General features: G+C 50.0%; 1 protein-coding gene across 8 annotated transcripts in view; it reads left to right on the forward strand.

The window, feature by feature from the left end:
- RNLS (renalase, FAD dependent amine oxidase) overlaps window positions 1-14444 on the forward strand; it is an 83273-nt gene that overhangs the window by 49803 nt on the left and 19026 nt on the right. For 5 of the 8 annotated variants that reach the window (XM_064429900.1, XM_064429895.1, XM_064429897.1 and 2 more), the window contains one exon: window positions 4027-4143. The exons of 1 other annotated variant lie outside the window; for it this stretch is intronic. In XM_064429900.1, the coding sequence (XP_064285970.1) occupies window positions 4027-4143 (117 nt within the window). Of the gene's footprint in view, window positions 1-1109; window positions 1432-4026; window positions 4144-14444 lie in introns of those variants that run through there. 2 more of the 8 variants (XM_064429896.1, XM_064429901.1) reach the window with 1 other exon arrangement.

Below are 14444 nucleotides of genomic sequence, written 5' to 3' on the forward strand. Positions count from 1 at the left end.
GACTTTTTCTGCCAAGTCTTTCTGCATTGTTTGTACTCAGCTCGATCTGTGAGAAAAAATCAGGAATAAATTAAGTACTGACTTAAAATTGGTCTAAGGGAGAAGCTCTCTCTGGATTTGCCATACCTGGATAGACTCCTCTGTTAAGCTGAATAACGGGTGAGGGGTTACAATTGGTTATTTCAGCTAGTTTCCTCCTTTGGAGAGATGCTAACACCCAGTGGCAGAGAATGCAGCCATCAACATAAATGTGGGTGCTTTGCATCTCATCCACACGTGGCAGTGGCAGAGAATGGCTCAGCAGTGGCCATTGAGTACATCTGAATCAGTGGAAAAATCCCTGGATTTAGCAGGATTCCTTGGTGGAAATCCATGGAATGATCAAAAGAAAATTGTAAGAGTATCATGCTTTAGGAACTTGGACACCATCAGGAATTTCTGCATGGAAAGGGTGCTCAGGCCTTGGCAGGGGCTGCCCAGGGAGCTTTGCAGTGCCCATCCCTGGAGGTGTGCCAGGAAGGGCTGGAGGTGGCACTCAGTGCTCTGGGCTGGGGACAAGGTGGGCACTGGGCACAGCTGGGACTCCATGGGCTGGCAGGGATTTTCCAGCCTCAGGGACCCTGGGATTTTGTGATCCAGAGACAGGAGGTTCCCTTCCCTGTGTTGAATCCATTTGCAAGCCCCACTTTGCTGATGTGAGACCACCCTCACACCTTTTTGGATCTCTGCACCAGGGTCAGACAAGTCATATCTGCTGAGAATAAAACAGAACAGGCTGTAAAGTTTCTACATTTCCACACACAATCAAGTTTTACTGTAATTCTTCAACACCCAGAAGCAAGTATTTTACTGTGGTACTTTGATGGTTAATGTTTGGATCTACCTTTTGGGGTAGGAGGCCAGGCTGGACAGGGCTTGGAGCAGCCTGGGATAGTGGAAGGTCCCTGTCCATGGCAGGGGTGGGAAGAGATGATTTTTAAGGTCCCTTCCAACCCAAAACATCCTGTGCTTCTGTGATGTGCTTCTCAGGAATTCAGATCTTTCTGCTGTGAAATTCAGGTAAATAAAATACTTTCTCTTCCCACTCCCTTTATGTTTTTCATTCTCAGGTTACAAGAGCTGTGCCCAATTGTCCAGGACAGATGGTTCTTCACACTCAGCCTCTCCTGATTTGTGGGGGTGATGGATTCACTCGCTCCAACTTTGATGGCTGCATAGAGTCTGCCATGAGCCTTGCAGAGACTGTGAAGCCTCATTTACAGCAATTTCAAACCCAGGCTGCTAAAATTCCTCTAGATTTGTTATGAATTTTGCTGTGATGGATCGAATTTGAGTTTAACATCAACATCATCTTGCAAAAAACAAATAAAGGAAGATGTATTGGTGCACTGGAATAATTATCGGGATGGAATTAAATTGAATTTGCCAGGATCTGTGCTCAGAGTGGTTACTTTGATTAAAATAAGACTTTCCCTGGCTGTAGGCAGAGGCACAGAGCTCCAGCACTCTTGCCAGGTCTCCTGATACTTTTACAGCCTATGAAAATGATGTCAAGGAGAGGAGCCTGACTTGAAGCAGCACAAAAGTCCATGAAGCTGCAGAGTTTATTCCTTGGAAATGCTTTATTTTCTCCTTGTCCCAGTGACAGGACAAGAGGGAATGGCTTCCCACTTCCAAAGGCAGGGTTGGATGGGATTTTGGGAATTAGGAATTGTTCCCTGGCAGGGTGGGCAGGCCCTGGCACAGGGTGCTCAGAGCAGCTGTGGCTGCCCCTGGATCCCTGGCAGTGCCCAAGGCCAGGCTGGACAGGGCTTGGAGCAGCCTGGGACAGTGGAAGGTGTCCCTGCCATGGCAGAGGTGGAATGGGATGGGCTCAGAAATTACTCAGAAGTTAACCAAGAAATAATTTATTTATTGCAAATTGGATTTTAACTTGCCCTTCCTCTTCAATCATGTCTCACAAGTCTAATACATCTCTACCACAGCACTGAAAATAACAAAATATAGCAGACAGGATTTAAACCATTAGAGGAGTACAATTCAGCCTCTGTTTTTCTTATTTTACCCCTGCATTTCACCCAAATCTGACATCCTCTATCAGACCAGCTGGCCACTGTGATTTACTGCTGCCCTTGGCCATTTCTAGTGGAGTATTTTAAGTGGCACTAAGAATTTAAGACTTGTTAATTTTAAAAGTAGGCAGAAAACAATGTGAGGCGTCTTTGGCTCAGTGGTTGTTCTCTGAAGAGCTGTGATGCTCTTTCAGGGGCTTTGTATCAGCAGCAGCCTCTGACACCAGCAGTGACAGACCAGTGCAGATGTCTCTGACTCCTCCTTTCAGCAATCTCTCAGCTTTGGTCACCCTGATGCCTCAAAGTACCCAAATCACAGATTCAGAGATGTTTTTTGAGTCATGAGATTTTCAATGTGGAGCTTTTTTGAATCCCTATGAGTCTCAAATTGCTCCTTCCTCATATCCCAGGGTCCCTGAGTCTGGAAAATCCCTGCCAGCCCATGGAGTCCCAGCTGTGCCCCATGCCCACCTTGTCCCCAGCCCAGAGCACTGAGTGCCACCTCCAGCCCTTCCTGGCACACCTGCAGGGATGGGCACTGCAAAGCTCCCTGGGCAGCCCCTGCCAAGGCCTGAGCACTCTTTCCATGCAGAAATTCCTCCCGAAAATGCCATGCCAATCTACCAGCTCTGCAGCACCCTCCAGGTTAAGAAGATTTAGGTAAAAACTGCTTGGGGTTTTTTGAAGGTGGAGAGGGAAAGTTGTTGGATGTGTTCCTCTGGGCAGTGGGAATGCTGGGAGCAGGGAGATGTGGAATTCCCACACAGGGCGGGTGACAGGGTGATGTTTCAAAGAGCCCACTGTATCCAGAAGGGTGGCAACAGAAGAGACTTGTCTGGTTGATTTCCTGGGATTTTCCCTGATTTTTGATGAACTGGCAGATCCATCCATTCCAGCCGCTCTCTCCTTGCTCCCAGACAAGGGGGATGGCTGTGTCTGCTCTCATCTGTGCCACGAGCCCAGCCACTGCCTGAAGTGGGACTGGAGCCTTCCAGCTCCCAGACCACGGTGTTCTTGTCTTCCTCATCACAAGGAAAGCCAGGGCCATGGGTTCTCAAAGCCTTCCAGCTCCCAGCTGTGGTAACTTCCACCCAGGGAACACCCCCTGGCAGGGCTGGCCCGTGGCACCCTGTGCAGCCACTGCTCTTACAAGGGGATCAGGAATATGGGAGCAAGGCTGCCATGGATGGATGTGCCATCAAAAGCCACATCCACCCAGGGAAAATCCCAGGAAATCAACCAGACAAGTCTCTTCTGTCTCCAGAGACCTGGGCCGTGGTTTTGCGCAAGCGTATGAAAATAATTTAAGAGATTAATTTAGTTTTGGAGACTTGGGGTTTTTGTGTTGGTTTGGTTTTTTAAAAGTCAGCTGCAGGTGGGATGTGCTGCCCAGCTGAAAGCACCCCTGTGACCACATTTCCTCTGGTGGAGGGGCAGCGTTGTGCTGGTGCAGCCCCAGACCCAGAGCAGAGGTCTCTGCTGCTGCAGTGGCACCGGCGTGGGGTGTGACACTGCCAGAGGAGCTTCCTCCTTCAGTCAGGGCAAGGAAGAGGAACCTGACCCTGTGCCACCCACACCGTGTCTGGGTCACCAGCCCCAGCCTGGCACCAAGGGCTCTGTGGCTGCCCGGGCCAGGGCAGCGTTTGCTCAGCTGCAAATCCCAGAGTGACCAGCTCCAAGGGGCTGGGGACAGGCCACCAGGAGGCTGTGCTGGACCCAGGAGCCTGGCTGCTCCCAAGGGAGCACCTTGAGCCCCTGTGCAGAGATTTCCCCCGAGCCAGAGCTGGTTTTGCCTCTAATCCATCCCCTGGCTCAGCTGTGCTGTCCCTAAGCCGCTTTGTGTGGCAGAGCTGGAGCCCTGAAATCCCAGAGCCTTCTGCTGCTGCTGTGCCCTGATCACTGCAGCACCTCCCTGTCGTCCTCCCTGGGATTTGTGCTTCATTCCCACTTTCAGGTGGCACCTCCAGGATCAGCCCCACGGGGCATGGAGCAGCCCCTTTTCCAAGAAGGAGGAGGAAGAGTGACTGGCTTCATTTTCAAGAAGATCCAAGCAAAAATTTCTCCCCTGGAGGTAATTAAATGGAAACAGGGAGAGAGTTGTGGTTTGTTGGAATCCGAAATGCAAGGAGCTCTCAGAACTTTGGGCCTGTAAGGCCAAGCTTAGAATTAAACACAGGATTTGATATGAGACCTCAGAAAAGGCTTCCAAACTTAGGTGCTAGAAGGGAGAATGTGGATTTATGGTTTAAAGCATGTTTTTAACATGTTAAGTTAAAAAGAAGAAAAGAGTTTTAAAGATATAAAAATAAAAGTAGTTATGAAGGTAAACAAGAAGTTTAGAATGCAGTACTGTAGGTTTGTGTGTCATAACATGATTGGCTAAGAAAGCTTACACTGTAACATGAGTCTATAAGACAAAATATTTAAAGATTAAGTAAAAAACATAAATATCCTTGTTTTATTAGTCAATAAATCCTTAAGAAGTCTTGTAACTAGGGGTCTTGTGACCTTCTAAACCATACAATAAAGATGTGAGCCACACTCACCCTTCCTATGTAAAAGATTAAAAAAAAATAAACCACACCATCAAAACCAATTTAGAAAAAAAAAAAATCATTCAAAAACCCCCATAATGGCTCAACCCTAGTGCAGAAATTTCGTGTTGGGTGAAGGGGGTGCAGGGCAGGTTTGCTGTCATCTTGGTGGCTGTGGTGATGAAACCCCTGGAGACTCTTGGGAAGCCTGGTGCTTGTTCTTTCCCAATTTTCATCCCATGGGAAAACCCATCCGGGTGTTTGTGGCTGTCCCCCTCATCCCCGAAGATCCGGGGAAGGGTTTTTAGTGCCGAGGGCTGGCAGCCAGCCCCGCTGTGGGAAAGCGAGCCCGTTCCGCCGCGCTCTGCCAGCCGCCCGCCGCGCCGGTCACGGGGACTCTGCGGTCAGCCACAGCTCGGGGTGACATTATCTGCCGTGCACAGGGTGCAGCCCAGCCCAGGCACCTCCTCCCTCACCTGTGCCGGCCCCGACATCCTTCCTTTCTCAGCGCTATCAGCCGCTCGCATCTCCCCTGCGCCGGGGATGCTGCGGGCGCTGCAGGGATGCGAGCGCCCCGGGCAAGGGTGGGACCGTCCTGTTGTAGCCTAAATTTGGGGGGAAATTATTTTAAAAAACGTAAAAACGTGGTGGGCAGTCAGAGCTGGAATATAGGTCAGCCTCTGTCCCCAGAGCGCAGGGAAATGGAGAGGAGAGGATCGGCCGCTCTCCTTGGCTGTCGGATTATATTCTTCTCTGACCCAGAGGCGTTTATTCTTTTATTTTTATTCTATTATTCTATTAAACTTTTATTCTATTTTTAGTTTTATTTTTTCATTCTATTAAACTTTCATTCTATTTTCAGTTTTATGAGAAGAGTGGGATGATACAGACGTTGTAATTCACACTATTCCAATCAGAAACTATTTCTTAATTACAATCCGCTATAAGTGTTTCTTAGCCTGTCACTATGCTGCAAATACCTTAAAACAAACAATCTAAAATTACTACTCGTAAATCCTCCTACAATGTATCTTTCATAATTCTATTTCTCTAAAGTGTCTAATCTTATTTATAGAACTGTCTTTTAAAACTTGTTTCTAGTTCTATTCTTCTCTTAACAATAACTGTCTTATTCTATACTATTTCTAAGTTAACATTTCTTATCTTAAAGTTTAGATGCAAATACACACTATATGAGCCTTCTGTTAAGTTTTAAAAAATTTGTATAAATCCATTTCCCACACTTCTCCACCTTCTCTGGGCTGAGCACCGCGAATTTAGCCAGGCACGGCCGCCGTTCCCGTTTGCAGCAAACCATTTACACATTCCCCGGCACGGGAGGGATGGAGCCTCGGGAACACGCCGGGACAAAGGGATTTTTGTTCTCGAGCTGCTCCCAGATGTGATGCTGCAATAGCCACGGGCTGTGCGCGGGTGTTGCTCTGTCCAGGGGGAGCTGGAGCGAGTCTGGTCCAAATCAGATCATCAGCACCCCTCATCCCGGTCATCTGGGGTTTGCTGCCTCCCTCAGCACACCTGTGCAGTGCAAATCCCACTTTCTTGGGATTCAAAAGGCAGTCCTGGGCTGCAAGCACAGCAGGGAGCAAGTGTGAATAATCCCTGTCATGCATCTCAGCTCCTGCCGGCCCCCTCAAAGGATTTTTGAGCAGCTCTGGGATGAGGAGAAACCCAGGGTTTCTGCCCCAAACGTGGCTGGAGATGGTTCCTGGCTGTTTCTCCAGGGCTCATCTCAATTCCACTCCCTGCATCGTGTGCTGGAAGTGGGAAGTGAAACAGCAAATGGAAGGGACCCATCTGCTCATGGTCCTGGTCCTTGACTGACCCTTTATCAACCTCCTCTCTGGGTGGATTTCATTTAGGTGTCCTGGGCTTTTCCCTTAGAACTTAACTCACAGGTGGGATTGCTGCTGAGAGAGCAGCTCAGCTCCAGAGAGAGGAATTTGGTCATGGAGGCAGAATTGCAGGAACAGCTCATGCCCCAGCCACATGGCCAAGGAGGGGACATGATTTGCAGGAGTGTGTTTTTCTTTGCTCGAATCTGCCTAAAAATAGGTGAATTTTTCTTTTGTGGAACTTGTCTTCTTTTGTCCTTCTTGTGTGCAAGTATTATTTTTTAATTTGGTCAGTAAGAGAACAATCTTTTTTTGTATGGAAAATTTAAAAAAAATTTTTTTTTTTTTTTGCTTCTGATTTTCCCTGGAGGTGGAAATAATTGGAGATGAAAATCCCGAGCCATATTTACTGAGGCAGTGTACACACAGAGGGCTTCATGTGGGGGTGCTCAGCCTGGCCTGGGTCCAGGTAGTCATTTTGAGAGGAATTAGATATCCAGCTCCTAAACTAGTGAGAAAAACAGAGCTGGGACACCATGAGGCAAATTTTCTGCCCGCATCTGTGAGCACAGGGTGCTAAAGAAATCCCTGCTTCCAGGGAGCGGCCAGAGGGTTAATTTTGGCTCCCTCTGCCTCACTTTATTCTTTGAATAATGAAATTAGTTGTTCCAGAGTCTTTTGAAGGGCTGAGCTGAGCCTTCTTGCAGAACAATACACGCTGTGCTCTCGATGTGAGTGCCCTTATGGTGAACTTTGAGCTACACATCTGCTATAAAGAAGTAACTCTTATTCCCAGTTGGCCATGGCTAGGAAAGGATTCCGGCTCCATCCACGCCTCGGCACAGCTCTGTTTGCTCCACGCAAGCCTGGCCTGGGAGCACAGGGGTAGGAACCATTTGGAAACCTCGTTAGAACGCCCTGGCACGTTCAGCACTTTCCCCAGGCCAGGAGAGCTGGAGATGAGCCCTGCAGGAGCTGAGCACGCGACTGAGCTCCAGCCCAGCCCCAGCAAAGCCCCTTAAACCCGGCATTAACTTCCCAGCTGGGCCGGGAGGCTGCACCAGCAATTCCCTCGGGGTGCTTTTGGTTGGTGATTAGAGAATCCCAGGATCCCTGAGGCTGGAAAATCCCTGCCAGCCCATGGAGTCCCAGCTGTGCCCGATGCCCACCTTGTCCCCAGCCCAGAGCACTGAGTGCCACCTCCAGCCCTTCCTGGCACACCTGCAGGGATGGGCACTGCAAAGCTCCCTGGGCAGCCCCTGCCAAGGCCTGAGCACCCTTTCCATGCAGAAATTCCTGCTGCTGTCCAAGCTGAGCCTCCCCTGGCCCAGCCTGAGGCCCTTTCCCCTTCTCCTGTCCCTGTTCCCTGGCAGCACAGCCTGACCCCCCTGGCTGTCCCCTCCTGCAGGGAGTTGTGCAGAGCCACAAGGTCCCCCTGAGCCTCCTTTGCTCCAGGCTCAGCCCCTTCCCAGCTTCCTCAGCTGCTTCAGCTTTATGGCAAAGCTGGTCCTGCAGGCTTCACTTTTCCAATTCCCTTTGTTATTCCTGCTGCTGGGACTGAGGGATGCCCAGGATGGGCAGCAAGAGTGGGCAGGCCCTGGCACAGGGTGCCCAGAGAAGCTGTGGCTGCCCCTGGATCCCTGGCAGTGCCCAAGGACAGGGCTTGGAGCAGCCTGGGACAGTGGAAGGTGTCCCTGCCCATGGCAGGGCTTGGAGTGAGGCAAGCCCCTTATCTTGGTAAACCAGAAAAAGCAGGACAAAGGTGTAGGAAGGAGACTGAAATGGTGAGAGCACAAGGTGTGGTGGCATCTCCCTGGAGACCCTGGTTCTCAAATGGACATGCCATTTGTTAGTTATTGTGGGCAGCACTGATGGTATCAGTGAAAACCACCAGTGGCAAAATAAGTGGCGAGCTGTGGGTGTCACAGTGTCACCTTTAGCATCACCAGGTGTCTGTGTGGGATGATTCATGCAGTCACAGTCACTTGGTCACACGAGATGTTAGATCAGATGGTTTCTCACACCATCTCATAGAGTTCAACATGAAAAAAGACAAACTCTGTTGCTTTTTCCTCCTTTGCTTTTAGGGTTGCTCTTGGCTGTGGGTCAGGATTGTCTCATTTGAAATGATTTTCCACTTAAAAGCCTCACTTTTGGCCCTCATCCTCTCAGCTCCTTTTCTTCATGCTGGTGGCACCTCCATCCTACATCAACATCCCTCTACACCTGCAGTGGGAGGTGCTGTGGCCAAAAACGAGGTTTTCTCTCCAAAACCAGCCCTTGATCACAGGCTTTTTATCCAAGCCCCTAAATTTGAACCTGTTGAGAGGAAGTCACAGTGAAGAGCACAGAAACACAGATTTGGGGCAGTTCAGTCCTCTGGAATCAGGGACTGTTGTATTTCCTTCACATGCTGCAAGAGGAGCAGCTTGGGTTCATCCCAGGATGCTGAGAAATGGTAAAACTAGGATTTCATGCAGTGCTTGATTCATTCCTGTGTCTTTTTCCCTAATGGGACTGACTGCAGCTTGAAGCAGCAGGACTTGACAGGCCTTTTGTCCCTGCCCTGAGGAACCCACGGAACTCAGTAATTCCCTCTTCACCACACGGTGAGGAAACCGCTTCATAATCTTCTTTTCCAAAGCAATATAGGCCAAGCATCTTGATCCTTTCCTTTTCAGCCTGGATCATGGTGGAGATGCTGGACATGGCTGCAGGATCCTGGCCCTGGGATGGCCAGGAGCGTGTACCCTGTGCTCTGCAAGAATCAGACCCATGCCCAAATCAGAATCCTGCTGCAGCACCTGCCTTTGAAGGGCAGGATCTGAAGGGGCTCCAGGAGCTGAGCTGCTCCAGTGTGAGCAAAGCAACCCAATGGGGTCTTTTTCCCTGGTGGAAAAACCACTGGAGGTGGCTGCCGCGGAAAAGCAGAGTTATTGCCAAACACGGAAACGTTTCCCGATCTGTTTACTAATATTTGGTGCTCCTTTCTGGATGGTGTTCAAACCCAAATCCAACCACCCGCGTCAGCAACTTCCTGCCCTCCTCCCCACCCTCGGCCCCTGCACCCGGGGGAGCAGCAGGGATGGGAAGGGCTGGTGAGAGGCGAGGAGGGAATTTGGGTTGTTTCCATCTCCCAGGATCTGTCCCAGGGGTGCTGGCGCCAGGAGGGGCTCGGGGACAGCCCAGAGGCCTTTGTTGCATGCCATGGTCGCCGCGGCAGGAGGGCAGGGACAGGCCCGGCCTGCCCAGCCCCTCGGGCAGCCCGAGCCCCGTGCCAGGCCGGTTCCTAATGGCAAATAAATAGGATCTCACAATTGTGTCTTTATGATGGAGATGTTTACAGCTGTCCCAGGCTGTGGGGGAGGGATGGGAGGGACGGCGGGTTCGCAGCTCCCGAAAGGTCAGCGCGGCTCGTGGGGCTACCGTAACCCTCCGAGTACAGCAGGCCAGCCATCCCCAGCCCAGCCTGGACAGCATTCCACGTGCCTCCCGGTCTCTGCCGAGGGCAGCAGCTGTGCTAAATCCAGGGCTTTTCACCTTCTACTTTCACTGCAGGTTCGTCTGTGTTTGAGGTTTCAGTGTTGTCCTATCTGGCTATAAAGCAATGGGATCTGGGGTTTTACTTCCATTCTCGGCTTGAATCATGAAATTACAGATGAAGAGAATGGTTTGGGTTGAAAGGGAACTTAAAGACCATCCAGTTCCTCCCCCTGCCATGGCAGGGACCCCTTCCACTGTTCCCAGGCTGCTCCCAACCCCAAAGTCCAACCTGGCCTTGGGCACTTCCAGGGATCCAGGGGCAGCCACAGCTGCTCTGGGAATCTGTGTTAAGTCCTGCCCACCCTCCCAGGGAACAATTCCTTCCCAATATCCTATCCATCCCTGCATTTGGAAGCCATTCCCCTGTCCTGGCACTCCTGTCCCTGATGCAGGATCCCTCTCCAGCCTCCCTGTGTCCCTTCAGACCCTGGAAGGAGCTGTGAGGTCTCCACACACCCTTCTCACAGCCCCAGCTCTCCCAGCCTGGCTCCACAGGGGAGGTGCTCCAGCTCCCTCAGCAGCTTGGTGCCTTCTCTAGACCTGCTCCAACAGTTCCACATCCTTCTGGGAACACCAGAACTGTGCACAGGATCTTCCCTGCCCAGTCACGCTCCTCAAGAGCTGCTGGCTCTGAAAACCCATCCTGAGCAGACACCCTTCCCAAGCTCACTTCAGCTCCAGTCCACACCACTGGGCAGATCCATCCTAATCCAACCTGTCCCTGCCTGCAAGATGAGCAAAGAGCAGCATTTTGCCAGGGACACTCGTTGCTCCACAGGTATCAATTCTTCCAGGGCAGCTCCCAGTTTCGATGGCTTCAGGTCTCTGTTTAATAACTTAAAGCTCACTGTGCTCATCTCATGGCCTTATTTGTGGCAGAAATCAGCTCTGAGTCCCCACAGAAATTGTTTACTTTGCTGTTGTCAATAGAAACTAAAGGTCAAACAATTAGAGCTGAGCCCTTGGTTCTAACTCAGTATCTGTTTATAGTTTTGTTGATGAGTATTAATAAAAATATTTGTTTGGCCAAGGCGGCTTCATGGCTGAAACAAAGGTGGCCATGTAGTTGAGAAGTGGGGGGAAATAAGCCAAAGCCTCCATTCAGCAGAAAGCACAGGCTGAGGGGGAATTCACAATTTCAGTCACCTCCTACATCTACCTACACTGATCAAGGTGGGTAATTTTCCCTACAGCTGCATCCCAGCCAGGCTGAGGCACCACAGTCCTCACAGCAGTATCTGTGATCCCTCCAGCTTCTTGGGCAACTCTTTACACCTTTAAAAACACATCTGTGCAAGGTCCACCATAGCTTTTTAATGAGAGAAAGGCAAAGGAATACACTTGGGGACATTGAAAATAGCCCTATCTGGCACAACAAAAAATTTTCTCTGGCTTCCAAACTTTGCATTTACAAGAGTTTTGGATATATGGCTTAAGCAAGGCTTGGGTTTTTTTCTCTTTTGTTCTTGTGTGTCAGATTTAGTTTCCTTGGGGAAGAAATTGAGGTAGGGGAGGGAAAAGCATCTATGGAGTCACAAGAGCCCTCTCACTCCACCTTGCTCCATCTCTGCCAGACCACGCCCAGGCCCCCAAACAGCCTGCACCAAAGCCTTTTCCTTCCTTGTGTGAGCTGGATTAGAAAAGACAGGCTCTGGGATTTTGGAAGTTGATTTGGGGTAATGGTTAAGAGCTCTGTGTCATCCATAATTGAAGCCCACTTGTCCCTTCCCAGTGAAGAACTGAGATTATTTTGCTGAGGCTCAATCAATGCCAGCCACCCAGTCTGAAACAAGGACTCACTGGAATGAAACCTGCCTCAAACTTTGGGGGAAAAAATGAGCGTTTTTAAGTTACCTGCTCAGAACCTCTTTGGGTTCAAAGGGTGCAAAACTTCAGTAGCATCACACGACCTGCTCCGTTAGCACGGGGCTGTGAGTAATTCCGAAACCCTCACCTCTGAGGTGGAGCCAAGTGACACAAAGTGAATCACCCACAAGCCCAGGACCCTTTTCTGCTGGCAAAAGAAACTGAGAACACGTTGCAAGTGGCACAGGTTTCTCTGCTTATTCAGCAGTTTGGTTGACTTGGCTTTTATTCTGCCAATATTGCTCTGTGGTCAGATCCTGAGGCAGCCTGTAAGTAGTTCTTTGACTCAGAAAGCTGGTGGCACAGGTGTTCTGAAACAGAATGGTTTTGGGGGAGTTAAGTTTTTCCATCCCTCAGTCTCTGAGCTCTGGGCTTCATCATCGGGTGCTCAGCTTGAATGAGGATGTAAAGCAGAAATCACTTGCTCATCACATCCGTCCTCACAAGGGAAGGTCTCTTTGATTTCCTGTCTCAGGAGAGCGTGACAATGTCTGCATTGTTGCAAATCCCCTGAGGCCAGTACCCCGCCTTGAACTCTGCCCAAAAACCCGGGGAGAGGTGTAGGAACAAGGAAAACATGCAGGGAAATTTCACCTGGGGGCTCTCTCAGCTTCTGATACTTTTTGATGCTCAGTGATTTTATGAAGTTGGTCATTTTGGAAGCCACCGGCACCTTGCTCATTCATTCACTCATTCATCAACCTTTTAAACTCACAAAAACTCCTTACATCCCCAAAACCAGGGGAAATATGTGTCCTGAGAGCAGCACCCTTCTCCTGCCCAACCTGAACCTGTCTCCAGCTGAAGCTGGTGCCATCTGCCACACTCTAATTTCTTACAGCAGGACCTGTCACAGGCAACCTGGCTCAAATAGCTCCTCCCACAGAAGCCATTCCAGTTCTTCCATCCTTCCCCAAGCTTTCCCAGCTCTGTTACTTCCCTTCTGAGCTGAGGAGACTAAAACTGCTCCCAGGGCATGGTGGATTTGTGCTGCAGCATCGTGGTGCTCTCCCTTCCTCTACTGTGAGGTAATTCCTCACAGCATTTTGGCTTTTTTTGGATGGTCCTGAGCAATGGACAAGTTCTTTCCAAAGACCATCTCTCTTGGTTTGAAAGATAGGTGTCTGCTAATGAAGGGAGGAGCCTCTCCTGAAATGGAAAATGTAAAGCCCTCCCTCGAAAATTATTATAATTTTGAAATTAAGGGGCTCTCAGGCAAAGATATGGGAGTAGGAATAACAGTTCTTTACTAGGAAAATTAAAAATACACATCCAATAGTACAAAAAGATAAACAGAGTCAGAACATGCCCTGACCCCCTGTGGGTCAGGGTGGTGGCACAGTCCCATCCCATGGGGGCTCAGCCCTCCTGCAGTGCCAGCTGTGGTTCTGCTGGAGCAGGGATCCTGCACAAGGCTGGAGTTTTCCTCTGGAGCTCCAGGGCTGCTGGAGATGGGCCTGGTGTTCCTCTGGGAATGCAGGGCAGGAGAAAGCTGCTCCTCTGGGAATGCAGGGCAGGAGAAAGCTGCTGCTCTGGGAATGCAGGGCAGGAGAAAGCTGCTCCTCTGGGAATGCAGTGGGCAAAGGCTGCTGTGCTGTTCCAGGCTCAGATTGTATCCAGGTAGGAATGCTCGGCTCCTCCCCTGGGCAGAGCCATCTCCCCATGGGATGATGGAATTTGATCAGCCATGCAGGGACACTCACTGGCCATGAACAGAAGAGAATTAATGATTGATGGCCCATTAACAAAAGATATTTCCTGGAGGGAGGGTTGGTTGTAGAAGAGATAAAGGAAACTGCCCAAAGAACAGAAGAGAACTGCCCCAGCTCTGACAGATGGCAGTAAAATGCACACCCCCAGCCACATCTTGCAAGCTAAGACACCATCCATCAGAATGTGAGGATGTCATTCTGGAGTGCTGATAGCAGTCAGAGCCCATCACCTCACTGCTGGTGTTTGGGTTATTTTTCCTTTGTGAGTCACTTTGCACCCAGTTAAAAAATGGATTATTTCATATTGTCCCTCAACTCAATCCTGCACATCCCTTTTTCTCCAGGTAGCCAAGGAATGGGCTGAAAAGCCTGGATTTCAGTAATGTGGGGGTTCCCCTGCTGCAGCTTCTGCTGGTGAATCTGAGGCTCTGGCTGTGCCCTTCTGAGCAGAGTCCAGACCCCAAATCCCTCTAGAATTACCTACATCCCCACTGAGCTCCATCCACACTGGCACCACGGCCTCCTGGTGTCCCCAGGGCATGGCAGGGACACACCTGGAAATGGGAATGGAAATGGGGATGGTGGCACCTGCAGCTGTGTTTTGAACATTGCTTAAGTCCTGAGGAATGAGCCTGGAGCTCCAAAAATTAGCATTGACAAGGAAATCACATGGCTGTGCCTCACACAGGGGCAACGGGCTAGGGGCTTGCCCTGGTTAATGAGCTAAAATGCAAATAAAGTAAATATCCTCATTTGTGCAGGATTCCTCCAAATATCCTGCAATTTTGCAGGGTTCCTTCTGTTTTACATCAGGGACAGTTTGGTCTCTGCCCCTCAGAGGGCTATAAACCTGTTAAGGCTAAA

This window comes from Passer domesticus, chromosome 8 (assembly GCF_036417665.1).
Source record: "Passer domesticus isolate bPasDom1 chromosome 8, bPasDom1.hap1, whole genome shotgun sequence".
NCBI lineage: Eukaryota > Metazoa > Chordata > Aves > Passeriformes > Passeridae > Passer > Passer domesticus.